Raw genomic sequence first — 18,589 nt, 5'->3', positions numbered from 1 at the left:
CTAAATATCATTCAAGTCCATCTAGCATAACTGTGGTTTTATTACACAAGTGAAAATGTTTCCCAATAGCCTGGAGAAAGAATATTTTGTTGGAAAATAAATGAGCCAACCTGGAAATATTTCCAGGGGATTAAGAATACTTCCCACGTATTCCCTGCGTGTCGTAGAAGGCGACTAAAACGGGAGGGAGCGGGGGGCTGGAAATCCTCCCCTCTCATTTTTTTTTTTTTTTTTTTTTTTTCCAAAAGAAGGAACAGAGAATTGGGCCAGGTGAGGGTATTCCCTCAAAGGCCCAGTCCTCTGTTCTTAATGCTACCTCGCTAACGTGGGAAATGGCGAATAGTTTAAAAGAAAAAGAAAAAAGAAAAGAAAAATCCTGGGATCAAATTCTTTTATCCATGGAGTGGAGATTTCCATCTAAGGTAAATTTCATCTAAAAGGAACAGCAGCAAAAAATCCAAAGTTGAATGTAAGGAAAATAAGGAACCACAAATAGTAGCTTGATTAGTTGGATAGTTAGCTGTAGATTGATCACATCAGAAGAGGAAGAATGTTTGAATTATAAAAGTTATTTGAGATACTTTTGGCTAAAGACCAAAAAGATTTGCCAGAAGTTGAGTCAGCACATTTTCTTTTTAAGGTGTTCCTGACTCTATGAAGAACAACTTTGATGTTATTCTCAGCAGAAGTGAAAGCAGAGAGGGTTTCAGAGGAAGGGAAGAGTTTCATGGTCCAGTACACTCTGTTCCTAATGCGACAGGCATCAGAGAAGACTTAATCAAACCATGGCTGGGGTAAGAAAGATCTAGTAAAAGATGGAAAGTATGACTCCATCCTAGTAATAAAAACATCAGTTTTGTGTTCAGTACAACTCAAGGCATCTTAATCAACAAAACCATCCCTGCCCCTGTTCAGTAAAGAAGCTGAACTGGGATGACAGCTGAGCTCTCCCAAAGTGCTAAAGCTGATGCTTTGAGCTATGGGGACAGAGAGAGCATACCCAATTAGAAATAACAGAAATAAGATTGTGCTCAAAGAGGCCTAAGGAGATAGAAATACTACAACTAAAGCAAGTGTGTTCACAAATATAATTAAGATTAAGAATGTTGGAAAAGGGTTGTGATGGTCAAGAGCTTGCATAGGATGTCTAATTATCTGTTCCAGATCGTTAAGGAGGGTTAAAAAAAGAGGCGTCAGCTCAACCATGATTATCCTGGATAGGGTCTGACCACTCATTGTGATGTATAGTATACTGAAATCCCTTGCAATGAAGATCTCAGAGTGTGAATGTGAAGATAGCAATTCTTTGCAGCAAGATATCAAATAGGAGACAAATTGTACACAGTCTTAGGAACTGGGTGGCATACAAAAAATAGCATCATAGTTGTAGAGGGTAAAGAAATTTTGAGCCACAAGGCATCAAAGTTATAAGATTAAAAATCCAAAAGGTGAGCAAAGGGAGTTTTTGTACTACAATGGGCACAAAAGCCACTCTTGGAGTGGAAGCAATGGCAGAAACTGAATCTGGATTTTAGAGAGATGATGATAAAGGGCTGAATTTGAAAGATGGTGTTTTACAGAGGGAAGATTAGATTTGAGACAGTGAATGATAAAGATATGAAGAGAGAAAGAGCCAGGTCTGGGAGCTTTGACAGGAAGAATGGGGTACATCACATTTGTTTGATGACAGCCAAAGGGGCCCTGGGAACCAATCAGCCCACCTTGACCAGTGGAGCCACTCCAAGTTGTAACAAGAGAAATTAGAACATGTTATACTATCATGATTTTCTACAAGAAAAGGAAGAAAAATTGGAGAGGAGAGTGTGAATAAGTTTTTCCAAGTGTTGTGTCAAAGATGGAAAGGGTGCGAGCATGAAGAATGAATGGCAGAAGCCCATGTGTGAGGCAAAAAAAAAAAAAAATGTGACCTAGGCCAGGGAGGGTATGTGACAAAAGGAACAATGCCAGCTCACTGCATTGCCATCATAAACCTTTTCAATATTAAGGAGACAGTACTTCCCCAGATGGAGGATATTTAGTCACCTACTGCTATGCACCATCTACCACATATATGGATTTCAAGTTGTTAAATTTTCTTTCATAAATGTTCACTATTTCATATGTGAGCAAGGAAGCACCCAGAGGAGATGAATGAGTATTAAAGGGAAAAATATCTTAATCTGGCTACTTCCTCTGTCTCTTCTTTGGGAAATAGATTCATGAGAGGATTTCCATCTCCTATTTTCTGTCCTTCTAAGGTGCCTTTAGTGACATGCAAGAGATATGAGGGCAGTATTCTTTCTCCCCTATTCCCAGGGATAATTACATTAAAATTCCTAAATGCTGTAACACAACAGAATAGTTTCATGTGAATTTGATTCAAACTTTCAAGTTAAGACAATGATCAATTTGCAGGTTTAAGCGCAACTCCCATCAATGGATGATGGATGAAAAAATGGACAATAATAACAGAAAAAGCAATGCCAAAATGTTTGCCATGTTACACAGGTGACATAACAATCAACTTTATGCTGTACCTCACATTTCATATTCTTAAGTCAATGAAAGTTAAGGTTAGATAGCACTGGTAAGATATTCCCTGCTCTTATCTGTAAATCTGGTGATGAAAATAAATATAAACAGTGATTTATTGTAGATCTTTCTAAGTATCATTAAAATCAAACAAATTGTTACAATATAGGACTACATACCAATGAGTTTGTTATTGATAGAATACATCAGCGTTCCTTGGATGAGATCAAGGTGAACTGTTACAAAGTCTCTTGGGAATATCCGATAATCTTCGTGAATGACAGCAATATTGTTGTGGCACAGGGAACCTGATAAAAATACACAAATGTATATGAATGAAATAGAGAACTTGAGAAGATGATGAGTTAAAGGCAGTGCTTTAAAGGGGGAGATAAAGAAATATGAGGGGACAGAGTGACAACATGAAAGAAAAAGGGAAGTAATAAAAGTGAAAAGGTGATGATTAACAAAGAGAACAAAGAAGTGGATGGGCATGTGCAAAAAAAAGAATGATTAAGAAATCTTTCTTTGGGAGGAAAAGAAATAGGAGTAAGTTGAAAGTTCAAGAGTATATAAACGGTAGAATATATAAAGAGGAGTATGTTAATTCAGTAACTGTAGTGTTTGGAGACCATAAATTATGAAACTTGCAATTAACAAAATTTTTAACAACTTATCTCCAAGGAAAACTCTCCAATGACTCATCCAAAATTTCATTTTCATGTACATATAATCTACTGAATGACAGTTTTCAGTGAGATGTCTGAATATATTATGTATCCTTGTTCCAACACAATGATTTTGCAGTGCACATAGAACATTCTCCAAATATATCAGTTCCAACCACGCATACTTTGTTTCACTGACCAACTTCAGCATCATCCGAACTATACACAAAATAATTCTGCATGTTGTTTAATAATAACAAATAGGAATAGTCACAAACTTTCAAGTGCAATGGTCCAAATCACCCACTCTAAGCCTCATTCCTGGAACTGCTACCATCAGAACCATTCCATGTTTACAAATTCTGGGAGCGTTGAAGAATGTGTGGAGGTTGAGAACATTATCTCGGAAAGCAAAAATGGGTATGTTTGAAGGAATAGTGGTTCCAACAATGTTATATGGTTGCGAGGCATGGGATATGGATAGAGTTGTGCGGAGGAGGGTGGATGTGCTAGAAATGAGATGTTTGAGGACAATATGTGGTGTGAGGTGGTTCGATCGAGTAAGTAATAATAGGGTAAGAGAGATGTGTGGTAATAAAAAGAGTGTGGTTGAGACACCAGAAGAGGGTGTTTTGAAATGGTTTGGTCAGATGGAGAGAATGAGTGAGGAAAGATTGACCAAGAGGATATATGTGTCAGAGGTGGAGGGAACGAGGAGAAGCGGGAGACCAAATTGGAGGTGGAAAGATGGAGTGAAAAAGATTTTGAGTGATTGGGGCCTGAACATGCAGGAGGGTGAAAGGCATGCAAGGAATAGAGTGAATTGGAATGATGTGGTATACCGGGGTCGACGTGCTGTCAATGGATTGAACCAGGGTATGTGAAGCGTCTGGGGTAAACCATGGTAGTTCTGTGGGGCCTGGATGTGGAAAGGGAGCTGTGGTTTCAGTGCATTATTACATGACAGCTAGAGACTGAGTGTGAGTGAATGTGGCCTTTGTTGTCTTTTCCTAGCGCTACCTCTCACATATGAGGGGGGAGGGGGCTGTTATTTCATATGTGGCGAGATGGCAATGGGAATGAATAAAGGCAGACAGTATGAATTATGTACATGTGTATATATGTATATGTCTGTGTGTATATATATATATATATATATATATATATATATATATATATATATATATATATATATATATATTTTTTTTTTTTTTTTTTTTACTTTGTCGCTGTCTCCCGCGTTTGCGAGGTAGCGCAAGGAAACGGACGAAAGAAATGGCCCGACCCCCCCCCATACACATGTATATACATACGTCCACACACGCAAATATACATACCTACACAGCTTTCCATGGTTTACCCCAGACGCTTCACATGCCTTGATTCAATCCACTGACAGCACGTCAACCCCGGTATACCACATCGCTCCAATCCACTCTATTCCTTGCCCTCCTTTCACCCTCCTGCATGTTCAGGCCCCGATCACACAAAATCTTTTTCACTCCATCTTTCCACCTCCAATTTGGTCTCCCTCTTCTCCTTGCTCCCTCCACCTCCGACACATATATCCTCTTGGTCAATCTTTCCTCACTCATCCTCTCCATGTGCCCAAACCACTTCAAAACACCCTCTTCTGCTCTCTCAACCACGCTCTTTTTATTTCCACACATCTCTCTTACCCTTACGTTACTCACTCGATCAAACCACCTCACACCACACATTTTCCTCAAACATCTCATTTCCAGCACATCCATCCTCCTGCGCACAACTCTATCCATAGCCCACGCCTCGCAACCATACAACATTGTTGGAACCACTATTCCTTCAAACATACCCATTTTTGCTTTCCGAGATAATGTTCTCGACTTCCACACATTCTTCAAGGCCCCCAGAATTTTCGCCCCCTCCCCCACCCTATGATCCACTTCCGCTTCCATGGTTCCATCCGCTGCCAGATCCACTCCCAGATATCTAAAACACTTCACTTCCTCCAGTTTTTCTCCATTCAAACTCACCTCCCAATTGACTTGACCCTCAACCCTACTGTACCTTATAACCTTGCTCTTATTCACATTTACTCTTAACTTTCTTCTTCCACACACTTTACCAAACTCAGTCACCAGCTTCTGAAGTTTCTCACATGAATCAGCCACCAGCGCTGTATCATCAGCGAACAACAACTGACTCACTTCCCAAGCTCTCTCATCCCCAACAGACTTCATACTTGCCCCTCTTTCCAAAACTCTTGCATTTACCTCCCTAACAACCCCATCCATAAACAAATTAAACAACCATGGAGACATCACACACCCCTGCCGCAAACCTACATTCACTGAGAACCAATCACTTTCCTCTCTTCCTACACGTACACATGCCTTACCTCCTCGATAAAAACTTTTCACTGCTTCTAACAACTTTCCTCCCACACCATATATTCTTAATACCTTCCACAGAGCATCTCTATCAACTCTATCATATGCCTTCTCCAGATCCATAAATGCTACATACAAATCCATTTGCTTTTCTAAGTATTTCTCACATACATTCTTCAAAGCAAACACCTGATCCACACATCCTCTACCACTTCTGAAACCACACTGCTCTTCCCCAATCTGATGCTCTGTACATGCTTTCACCCTCTCAATCAATACCCTCCCATATAATTTACCAGGAATACTCAACAAACTTATACCTCTGTAATTTGAGCACTCACTCTTATCCCCTTTGCCTTTGTACAATGGCACTATGCACGCATTCTGCCAATCCTCAGGCACCTCACCATGAGTCATACATACATTAAATAACCTTACCAACCAGTCAACAATACAGTCACCCCCTTTTTTAATAAATTCCACTGCAATACCATCCAAACCTGCTGCCTTGCCGGCTTTCATCTTCCACAAAGCTTTCACTAACTCTTCTCTGTTTACCAAATCATTTTCCCTAACCCTCTCACTTTGCACACCACCTCGACCAAAACACCCTATATCTGCCACTCTATCATCAAACACATTCAACAAACCTTCAAAATACTCACTCCATCTCCTTCTCACATCACCACTACTTGTTATCACCTCCCCATTTGCGCCCTTCACTGAAGTTCCCATTTGCTCCCTTGTCTTACGCACTTTATTTACCTCCTTCCAGAACATCTTTTTATTCTCCCTAAAATTTAATGATACTCTCTCACCCCAACTCTCATTTGCCCTTTTTTTCACCTCTTGCACCTTTCTCTTGACCTCCTGTCTCTTTCTTTTATACATCTCCCACTCAATTGCATTTTTTCCCTGCAAAAATCGTCCAAATGCCTCTCTCTTCTCTTTCACTAATACTCTTACTTCTTCATCCCACCACTCACTACCCTTTCTAATCAACCCACCTCCCACTCTTCTCATGCCACAAGCATCTTTTGCGCAATCCATCACTGATTCCCTAAATACATCCCATTCCTCCCCCACTCCCCTTGCTTCCATTGTTCTCACCTTTCTCCATTCTGTACTCAGTCTCTCCTGGTACTTCCTCACACAGGTCTCCTTCTCAAGCTCACTTACTCTCACCACCCTCTTCACCCCAACATTCACTCTTCTTTTCTGAAAACCCATACAAATCTTCACCTTAGCCTCCACAAGATAATGATCAGACATCCCTCCAGTTGCACCTCTCAGCACATTAACATCCAAAAGTCTCTCTTTCGCACGCCTGTCAATTAACACGTAATCCAATAACGCTCTCTGGCCATCTCTCCTACTTAAATAAGTATACTTATGTATATCTCGCTTTTTAAACCAGGTATTCCCAATCATCAGTCCTTTTTCAGCACATAAATCTACAAGCTCTTCACCATTTCCATTTACAACACTGAACACCCCATGTATACCAATTATTCCCTCAACTGCCACATTACTCACCTTTGCATTCAAATCACCCAACACTATAACCCGGTCTCGTGCATCAAAACCACTAACACGCTCATTCAGCTGCTCCCAAAACACTTGCCTCTCTTGATCTTTCTTCTCATGCCCAGGTGCATATGCACCAATAATCACCCACCTCTCTCCCTCAACTTTCAGTTTTACCCATATTAATCGAGAATTTACTTTCTTACACTCTATCACATACTCCCACAACTCCTGTTTCAGGAGTATTGCTACTCCTTCCCTTGCTCTTGTCCTCTCACTAACCCCTGACTTTACTCCCCAGACATTCCCAAACCACTCTTCCCCTTTACCCTTGAGCTTCGTTTCACTCAGCGCCAAAACATCCAGGTTCCTTTCCTCAAACATACTACCTATCTCTCCTTTTTTCACATCTTGGTTACATCCACACACATTTAGGCACCCCAGTCTGAGCCTTCGAGGAGGATGAGCACTCCCCGCGTGACTCCTTCTTCTGTTTCCCATTTTAGAAAGTTAATACAAGGAGGGGAGGATTTCTGGCCCCCCGCTCCCGTCCCCTCTAGTCGCTTTCTACGACACGCGAGGAATACGTGGGAAGTATTCTTTCACCCCTATCCCCAGGGATAGGATACATATACACATACACACACATACACATACATATGCACATATACACACACACACACATACATATATATACATATGAAAAATGTAAGAAACAATTTAGAAAACTGATTCTATATATATATATATACATATATACATACATACATACATACACATACATACACACATATACACACACACACACATATACATGTATATACATATGAAAAATGTAAGAAATAATTTAGAAAACTGAAACTTCTAGCTTGAAATGAAATGAAAAAATGAATGTCACATAATGGTTCAACATCTGGCTATGGAAAAGGGAAATGTATAATTCATTTACAGAAACGTCAATAGTAGTTCACATCAATTTAACCAGTGTATCAATAAGCTTCAATGTCTAAGCTACATTTTTTCCAATTTCACTATATATATATATATATATATATATATATATATATATATCCCTGGGGATAGGGGATTAAGAATACTTCCCACGTATTCCCTGCGTGTCGTGGAAGGCGACTAAAAGGGGAGGGAGCGGGGGGCTGGAAATCCTCCCCTCTCGTCTTTTTTTTTAATTTTCCAAAAGAAGGAACAGAGGGGGCCAGGTGAGGATATTCCAAAAAAGGCCCAGTCCTCTGTTCTTAACGCTACCTCGCTAACGCGGGAAATGGCGAATAGTTTAAAAGAAAAAAATATATATATATATATATGTATATGATGAGATGTATAGGTATGTATATTTGCATGTGTGGACATGTATGTATCTATATGTGCATGTGGGTGAGTTGGGCCATTCTTTCATCTGTTTCCTTGTGCTACCTTGCTAACGCAAGAGACAGCAACAAAGCAAAATAAATAAATAAATAAATAAATACCATCATCTCTAGCAAACAACAGTTTTCTTTGGATATTGTGGTGGCATATACATTCCAGTTCATGCTACCATCTGCTGGAATCAGTGAACAGAAACAGAAACAAAAACAGCATCAGTCACTCCCAAACAACTCTCCTGAAAAGCAACCAGATGTCACATGTGTTTATTATGCTTTTTGCCTATCTATATGAAAGAAATCATAAGGGATAGTACTGATTGAGAGGGTAAAGGCATGTATAGAGCATCAGACTGGGGAAGAGCAGTGTAATTTCAGAAGTGGTAGAGGATGTTGGATCAGGTGTTTGCTTTGAAGAATGTACGTGAGAAATACTTAGAAAAACAGTTGGATTTGTATGTAGCATTTATGGATCTGGAGAGTGCATATGATAGGGTTGACAGAGATGCTTTATGGAAGGTTTCAAGAGTATGTGGTGTGGGAGGTAAGTTGCTAGAAGCAGTGAAAAGTTTTTACCAAGGATGTAAGGCATGAGTACGAGCAGGTAGAGAAGACAGTGATTGGTTCCCAATGAATGTCGGTTTGCAGCAGGGAAGCATAATGTCTCCATGGTTGTTTAATTTGTTTATAGATGGAGTTGTTAGGGAGGTAAGTGCAAGAGTTTTGGAGTGAGGGGCAAGCATGCTTTCTGTTGTGGATGAGAGGGCATGGGAAGTGAGTCAGTTGCTGTTCGCTGGCGATATAGCACTGGTGGCTGATTCAGGTGACAAACTGCAGAGGTTGGTGACTGAGTTTGGTAAAGTATGTGAAAGAAGAAAGTTGAGAGTAAATGTGAATAAGAGCAAGGATATTAGGTTCAGTAGGGTTGAGGGACGGGACAAGGTAATTTGGAGGTAAGTTTGAATGGAGAAAAACTGGAGGACGTGAAGTGTTTTAGACATCTGGGAGTGGACTTAGCAACACATGAAACCATGGAAGCGGAAGTAAGTCACAGGGTGGGGGAGGGAGCGAAGGTTCTGGGAGCATTGGAGAATGTGTGGAAGGCAGGGACATTATCTTGGAGAGCAAAAATGGGTATGTTTGAAGGAACAGTGGTTCCATCAATGTTATATGGCTGTGAGATTTGGGCTATAGATAGGGCTGTGTGGAGGGTGGATGTGTTGGAAATGAAATGTTTGAGGACAATATGTGGTGTGAGGTGGTTTGATTAAGTAATGGAAAGGTAAGAGAGATGTGTGGCAATAAAAAGAGCATGGTTGAGAGAGCAGAAGAGGGTGTGTTGAAATGGTTTGGTCACATAGAGAGAATGAGTGAGGAAAGATTGACAAAGACAATATATGTGTCAGAGGTGGAGGGAAGAAGGAGAAGCGGGAGACCAAATTGGAGGTGGAAGGATGGAGTGATCGGGGCCTGAACATACAAGACGGTGAAAAGTGTGCAAGGAATAAAGTGAATTGGAACGCTGTGGTATACCAAGGTTGACATGCTGTCAATGGATTGAACCAGGGCTCGTGAAGCATGGACTAAACTATGGAAAGGTCTGTGGGGCCTGGATGTGGAAAGGGAGCTATGGTTTCGGTGCATTGCACATGACAGCTAGAGACTGAGTGTGAACGATTTTATATATCTATTCATTATACTTTGTCACTGTCTTCCACGTTAGCGAGGTAGTGCAACGAAACAGAAGAAAGAATGGCCCAACCCACCCACATACACATGTATATACATTCACTTCCACACACGCACATATACATATCTATACATTTCAATGTATACATATATACATACACAGACATATAAGAGGGCCAGGTGAGGATATTCCCTCAAAGACCCAGTCCTCTGTTCTTAACGCTACCTCGCTATCGCAGGAAATGGCGAATAGTATGAAAAAAAAAAAAAAAAAAACATACACTGACATATACATATATACATACACAGATATATACATATATACACATGTACATAATTCATACTTGCTGTCTTTATTCATTCCTGTTGCCACCCCACCACACATGAAATGACAACCCCCTTCCCCTGCATGTGCACGAGATTGCACTAGGAAAGACCACAAAGGCCACATTCGTTCACACTCAGTCTCTAGCTGTCATGTATAATGCACCGAAACCACAGCTCACTTTCCACATCCAGGCCCCACAAAACTTTCCATGGTTTACCCCAGATGCTTCACATGCCCACTGACAGCACGTTGACCCCAGTGTACCACATCGTTCCAATTCACTCTATTCCTTGCACACCTTTCACCCTCCTGCATGTTCAGGCCCTGATTGCTCAAAGGCTTTTTCACTCCATCTTTCCACCTCCAATTTGGCCTCCCACTTCTTGTTCCCTCCACCTCTGACACATATATCCTCTTTGTCAATATTTCCTCACTCATTCTCTCCATGTAACCAAACCATTTCAAAACACCCTCTTCTGCTCTCTCAACCACACTCTTTTTATTACTACACATCTCTTTTACCTTTTCATTACTTACTCGATCAAACCACCTCACCCCACATACTGTTCTTAAACATCCCATTTCCAACACATCCACCCTCCTCTGCACAACTCCATCTATAGCCTACGCCTCGCAACCATATAACATTGTTGGAACCACTATTCCTTCAAACATACCCATTTTTGCTTTCCGAGATAATCTTATCGCCTTCCACACATTTCTCAACGCTCCCAGAAATTTCGCCCAATCCCCCACCCTGTGATTCACTTCCGCTTCCATGGTTCCATTCGGTGCCCAATCCACTCCCAGATATCTAAAACACTTTACTTTCTCCAGTTTTTTCCATCCAAACTTACCTCCCAACTGACTTGTCCATCAACCCTACTGTACCTAATAACCTTGCTCTTATTCACATTTACTCTCAGCTTTCTTCTTTCACACACTTTACGAAACTCAGTCACCACCCTCTGCAGTTTCTTACACGAATCAGCCAACAGCGCTGTATCATCAGCAGACAACAACTGACTCACTTCCCAAGCTCTCTCACCCACAAGAGACTGCATACTTGCCCCTCTCTCCAAAACTATTGCATTCACCTCCCTAACAACCCCATCCATAAACAAATTAAACAACCATGGAGACATCATGCACCCCTGCCGCAAACTGACATTCAGTAAGAACCAATCACTTTCCTTTCTTCCTACTCATACACATGCCTTACATCCTCGATAAAAACTTTTCACTGCTTCTAACAACTTCTCGCCCACACCATATATTCTTAGTACCTTCCACAGAGCATCTCTATCAACTCTATCATATGCCTTCTCCAGATCCATAAATGCTACATTCAAATCCATTTGCTTTTCTAAGTATTTCTCACATACATTCTTCAAAACAAACACCTGATCCACACATCCTCTACCACTTCTGAAACCACACTGCTCTTCCCCAGTCTGATGCTCTGTATATGCCTTCACCTTCTCAATCAATACTCTCCCATATAATTTCCCAGGATTACTCAACAAACTTATACCTCTGTAATTTGAGCACTCACCTTTATCCCCTTTGCATTTGTACAATGGCACTATGCATGCATTGTACTAATCCTCAAGCACCTCACCATGAGTCATACATACATCAAATATCCTTACCAATGAGTCAACAACACAGTAACCCCCTTTTTTAATACATTCCATTGCAATATCATCCAAACCCGCTGCCTTGCCAGCTTTCATCTTCTTCAAAGTATGAACGAATGTGGCCTTTTTTTTTATTTTGTCTTTTACTGGCGCTACCTCGCTGGAGGGGGGATGCTATTTTCATGTGTAGCGGGGCAGCAATAGAAATGGATGAAGGCAGCAAGTATGAATATGTACATGTGGATATATGTATATGTCTGTGTATATATATGAGGTTTACATTGAAATGTATATGTATGTATATGTGCATGTATGGGCATTTATGTATATACACATGTATGTGGGTGAGTTGGGCCATTCCTTGTCTGTTTTGTTGCGCTATCTCGCTGATGAGGGAGACGACGATTAAGTATAATAAATTTATAAAGGCGGGCAAGGAATAGAGTGAATTGGAACGACGTGGTATACTGGGGTTGACGTGCTGTCAGTGGATTGAATCAGGGCATGTGAAGCGTCTGGGGTAAACCATGGGAAGCTGTGTGGGGCCTGGATATGGAAAGGGAGCTGTGGTTTCAGGCATTATTGCATGACAGCTAGAGACTGAGTGTGAACGAATGAGGCCTTTGTTGTCTTTTCCTAGCGCTACCCCGCACACATGAGGGGGGAGGGGGATGGTATTCCATGTGTGGCGAGGTGGCGATGGGAATGAATAAAGGCAGACAGTGTGAATTGTGTGCATGGGTATATATGTATGTGTCTGTGTGTGTATATATATGCGTAGATTGAGATGTATAGGTATGTATATTTGCGTGTGTGGACGTGTGTGTATATACATGTGTATGGGGGTGGGTTGGGCCATTTCTTTCGTCTGTTTCCTTGCGCTACCTTGCAAACGCTGGAGACAGCGACAAAGCAAAATAAATAAATAAATAATGTTTTATTATACTTAACCACCGTCTCCCACATTAGTGAGGTAGCGCAAGAAAACAGACGAGGAATGGCCCAACACACCCACATACACATGTATATACATTAATGTCCTATCACTCAAAATCTTTTTCACTCCATCCTTCTACCTTCAATTTGGTCTCCCACTTCTCCTTCTTCTCTCCACCTATGACACATATGTCCTTTTTGACAATCTTTCCTCATTCATTCTCTCCATGTATCCAAGCCATTTCAACACAACCTCTTCTGCTCTCTCAACCACACTCTTTCTATTTCCTCACATCTCTCTTCCCCTTTCATTACTTACTCAATCAAACCACCTCACACCACATACTGTGGTCAAACATTTCATTTCCAACACATCCACCCTCCTCCGCACAACCCTATCTATAGCCCATGCCTTGCAACATTGCTGGAACCACTATTCCTGCAAATATACGCATTTTTGCTCTCCGAGATAACATTCTTGCTTTCCAAACATTCTTCAGCGCTTCCAGAACCTTCGCTCCCTCCCCCACCCTGGGACTCACTTCCACTTCCATGCTTCCATCCACTGCTAAGTCCACTCCCAGAAATCTAAAAGACTTCACTTCCTCCAGTTTTTCTCCATTCAAACTTACCTCCCAATTAAATTGTCCCTCAACCCTACTGAACCTAATGACCTTGGTCTTATTCATATTTACTCTCAGCTTTCTTCTTTTACACACTTTACCAAATTCAGTCAACAACCTTTGCAGTTTCTCACCCGAATCAGCCACCAGCACTGTATCATCAGCGAACAACAGCTGACTCACTTCCAAAGCCCTCTCATCCAGAACAGACAGCATACTTGCCCCTCTCTCCAAAACTCTTCCAATCACTTCCCTAATGACCCCATCCATAAACAAATTAAACAACCACGGATATATCACGCACCCCTCCTGCAAAACGACATTCTCTGGGAACCAATCACTTTCCTCTCTTCCTACTCGTACACATGCCTTAAATCCTCCACAAAAACTTTTCACTGCTTCTCGCAACTTATATCCCACACCATATACTCCTAAAACCTTCCCTAAAGCATCTCTATCAACCGTATCATATGCCTTCTCCAGATCCATAAATGCTACATACAAATCCATCTGTTTTTCTAAGAATTTCTCACATGCATTCTTCAAGGCAAACACCTAACCCACACATCCTCTACCATTTCTGAAACCACACTGCTGTTCTCCAATCTGATGCTCTGTACATGCCTTTACCCTCTCAATCAATACCCTCCCATATAATTTACCAGGAATACTCAACAAACTTATGCCTCCGGAATTTGAACACATCTTTATCCCCAATGCCTGTGTACAATGGCATTATGCATGCATTTTGCCAATCCTCAAGCACTTCACCATGATGCACACATACATTGAATAACCTTTCCAACCAACCAACAACACAGTCACCCCCTTCTTTAATAAATTCCAATGCAATACCATCCAAATCCACTGCCTTACCAGCTTTCATCTTCTGCAAAGCTTTCACTACCTCTTCTCTGTTTACCAAACCATTATCCCTGACCCTCTCACTTCACACACCCTTTTGACCAAAACAATTTATATCTGCCACTTGATCATCAAACACATTCAACAAACCTTCAAAATACTCACTCCATCTCCTTCTCACTTCATCACTACTTGTTATTAGTTCCCCATTTGTCCCCTTCACCAATGTTCCCATTTGCTCTCTTGTCTTATGCACTTTATTCATTTTATCTATTCATTTATTTTATTATACTTAGTAGCTGTCTCCAGCGCTAACAGGGCAGTGCAAGGAAACAGACGAAAGAATGGCCCAACCCACCCAAATACACATGCATATACATAAACACCCACACATGCACCAGACAGCAGACCTATACATTTCAACGTATACATACATATACATATATACACATGTACATATTCATACTTTCTGCCTTTACCCACTCCCGTCGCCACCCCACCACACATGAAAAACAGCACCCTCCTCCCCCCCACATGTGCGAGACAGCGCTAGAAAAAGACAGCAAAGGCCCCATTCATTCACACTCAGTCTCTAGCTGTCATGTGTAATGTACCGAAACCACAGCTCCCTTTCCACATTCAGGCCCCACAAAACTTTCCATGGTTTACCCCAGACGCTTCATATGCCCTGGTTCAATCCACAGACAGCACGTCGACCCCGGTATACCACATCGCTCCAATTCACTCTATTCCTTGCATGCCTTTCACCCTCCTGTATGTTCAGGCCTCAATTGCTCAAAATCTTTTTCAATCTATCCTTCCACCTCCAATTCAGTCTCCCACTTCTCCTTGTTCCCTCCACCTCTGACACATATATCCTCTTTGTCAATCTTTTCTCACTAATTCTCTCCATGTGACCAAACCATTTCAATACACCCTCTTTGGCTCTCTCAACCACACTCTTTTCATTACCACACATCTCTCTTACCCTTTCATTACTTACTTGATCAAACAACCTCAAACCACATATTGTCCTCAAACATTTCATTTCCAACACATCCACCCTCCTCCGCGCAACCCTATCTATAGCCCATGCCTCGCAACCATGTAACATTGTTGGAACCACTATTCCTTCAAACATACCCATTTTTGCTCTCTGTGATAACATTCTCGTCTTCCACACAGTCTTCAACACTCCCAGAACCTTCGCCCCCTCCACCACCCTGTGACTCACTTCCGCTTCCATGGTTCCATCCGCTGCTAAATCCACTCCCAGATATCTAAAGTACTTCAGTTTTTCTCCACTTAAACATACCTCCCAATTAGCTTGTCCCTCAACCCTACTGAACCTAATTACCTTTATCTACACATTTACATTTATGTATATATTTATATCTATTATAGTTAATCTCTGTCTCCCGCGTCAGTGAGGTAGTGCAAGAAAGCAGACGAGGAATGGCCCCACCCATCCACATAAACATGTATGTAAATAAATGCCCACAAACGCACATATACATACATATAAATTTCAATGTGTACATACATATACATACACAGACATAAACATATATAAACATGTACATATTCATACTTGCTGCCTTCAACCATTCCTGTCACCACTGTGCCACACATGAAATTTTTTTTTTTTTTCTTTTTTTTTTTAAACTATTCGCCATTTCCCGCATTAGCGAGGTAGCGCTAAGAACAGAGGACTGGGCCTTTTTTGGAATATCCTCACCTGGCCCCCCTCTGTTCCTTCTTTTGGAAAATTTAAAAAAAAAAACGAGAGGGGAGGAATTCCAGCCCCCCGCTCCCTCCCCTTTTCGTCGCCTTCTACGACACGCAGGGAATACGTGGGAAGTATTCTTAAACCCCTATCCCCAGGGATATTTCAATTTCTTGAACCATCTCTACTATCATAAAACTTTTTAGATTTTTCTGTAACACATATAAACAGCAAAAATGTAGGGAAATATTTTGCAGTGAAAAGTATCTCCATCTTATCTAGTTAGAAACTGTTAAATCTAAAATGATTTGAATTAGTGCACTGGTTGGTCTTGGGTACCCATGGAAACAGTACCATGGCAAAAGGGGTTTGTCTTTCTTTTTTCCACAGCTAACATTTTTCTTTGGATCTCTCTAGCCAGTCTGACACATTACCAAACCCCATACTATTCATGAAAGTGCCTTTTTTTCTTCGTTTTCCCTTAATTTTACTTTCTTCTCTTCATGCTTTCCTATTTCTGTTTTCCTCCAAGTACATGGTTGTGTGTACCTGCTGCGGCAACATTTTTCTAAAAACTATGAACTCTGAATATAAACATAATGAGTGCTTTGCTCGGGTGCTTGATGCATCAAAATACAGTATCTTTATGAACATTTCCAGCACTGCTCTTGGGTAATACTAGGAAATATTTGTATGTAACATTTATGGATCTGGAGAAGGCATATGATAGGGTTTGGAGAATTACAGAGTGTTCAAATTACAAAGGGAAGGACTATGCATACATGTCTCAGGACTAAAAACAATGATGCAGACACTTTATGTTTGAAAACGTACTACAGCACTTAATGCATTCTTACCCCCACAGGAGAGAGCCCAGGAATTTTCATCCACACCTACACGACACTTGTGATTCCAATTTTCTGTAAAATCTGCATTTTCTGTTGCCACTCCTACCATCTGTGAAGATAGAAATTAAAATGACAAATTCAGTGATCCAGAAGTCTCCCCTACATATAATCCAATAAAGGTAAAGAAATCTGGAAGTTTGAAATCCATGAAGCATTAGGATCTAGTGTAGATAATTTTCTAAATTTCTTTTTCTCTCACTTCAAGTGGACTCACCCATTTTTTCAAGTTCTGTATTGGTCATCCATGATATCAACATAAAAGAGCCAAAAATGTATTTTGTTGGATGATAGAAGCTGAAGGTATTAGAATTATCTTCACTCCAGTGCCCCATAGAAAATGGAAACTAATTGTGAAATATGAATATGAATGAGGCTTGATATCAGACAGGAACAGTGAAACTAAAATTTAGTCAATTTTTCAGACAATAACACTAATTAAGACATTTCCTAGCAGCAGTGACACCTCATCCATCCACCTTAAACTAATGGTAGGTACCATTTGCTTTCTCTGTTAACCCTTTCCATGCAGTAGTTCTAACATTCACTGTACACTCTAAGCGAAGACTATTCTCAGATAATCTAAAAAAAAAAATGCCTCCATAAGTTTGTGATTACTGTGGGATGAAAAAGAGAATAATTTTCTAAAATGATTCACAACTCAACCTGAAGACACCTTATGCATGCACATTCTATGCACCTTTAAACTTATACTGCTTCACTGCCAGGTCAATGAGACACTTCAGGAATATTTTAGAGCATATGTACTGAAATGTGGAATTTCTGGAAGTTTTTTCTCACAAACAAATATGACTAATAAGGACTATCATCAGCAAAATCTTGTAAAAGAGGCACAGCTTCAAAATCTATCATATAAAAAGAGGGTAAAGATCTCATCCAGGCTCCCTTGACAACTCTATATATACTGACCAGCACTTGGCAAAAATTTAAGTCATGGTAACTGGACACAATGTGTGGAATACAACTACAGGCATGACCCCTTAAGTGTGTCACTAAGCTTCCTTTCCCCCACCCAAAATTCAAGTTTTTCAAATTTATTCAATTTTAGTTTCAAAAGAATTTCATACAACAATGAAAAAAATTTACAAAATATATCTTGTCCATTACTTTCACTCTAATAATGTGTAGAAGTTTTGTAGGTGTTTCAGTACAAGTTGAAAAAATTGATTACAGGCCATTAGGATGTTTCATAGTGTACCATAAATCTTTTTCTCCCATAATCAATGCAATTCATTACCACTTTTTTCATTACAGTAAAACTATAAAAGTCTGTAAAATTACCAGCCACACTAGTCAGACAGAGTTATCAGAGTCAGGCAAGTGCTTCCCCCAGTTTTACGAGAACACCCTCCACCTAATCTTGGTTAACTTTTATT

The 18,589-nt window shown here is 40.6% G+C and overlaps 1 protein-coding gene across 5 annotated transcripts in view; it reads right to left on the bottom strand.

Annotated features, from left to right (window-relative positions):
* Nucleotides 1-18,589, bottom strand: part of LOC139754618 (SPRY domain-containing SOCS box protein 3-like) — a 70,654-nt gene that overhangs the window by 29,696 nt on the left and 22,369 nt on the right. For all 5 annotated transcript variants that reach the window (XM_071672082.1, XM_071672081.1, XM_071672078.1 and 2 more), the window contains exons 4-5: nt 17,145-17,244; nt 2,712-2,840 (exon numbers count right to left, since the gene is read on the bottom strand). In XM_071672082.1, coding sequence (XP_071528183.1) covers nt 2,712-2,840; nt 17,145-17,244 — 229 coding nt within the window. The remainder of the gene's footprint in view (nt 1-2,711; nt 2,841-17,144; nt 17,245-18,589) is intronic.

Source organism: Panulirus ornatus, chromosome 17, assembly GCF_036320965.1.
Source record: "Panulirus ornatus isolate Po-2019 chromosome 17, ASM3632096v1, whole genome shotgun sequence".
Classification (NCBI taxonomy): Eukaryota; Metazoa; Arthropoda; class Malacostraca; order Decapoda; family Palinuridae; genus Panulirus; species Panulirus ornatus.
This window is presented reverse-complemented; position numbering and strand designations above follow the sequence as displayed.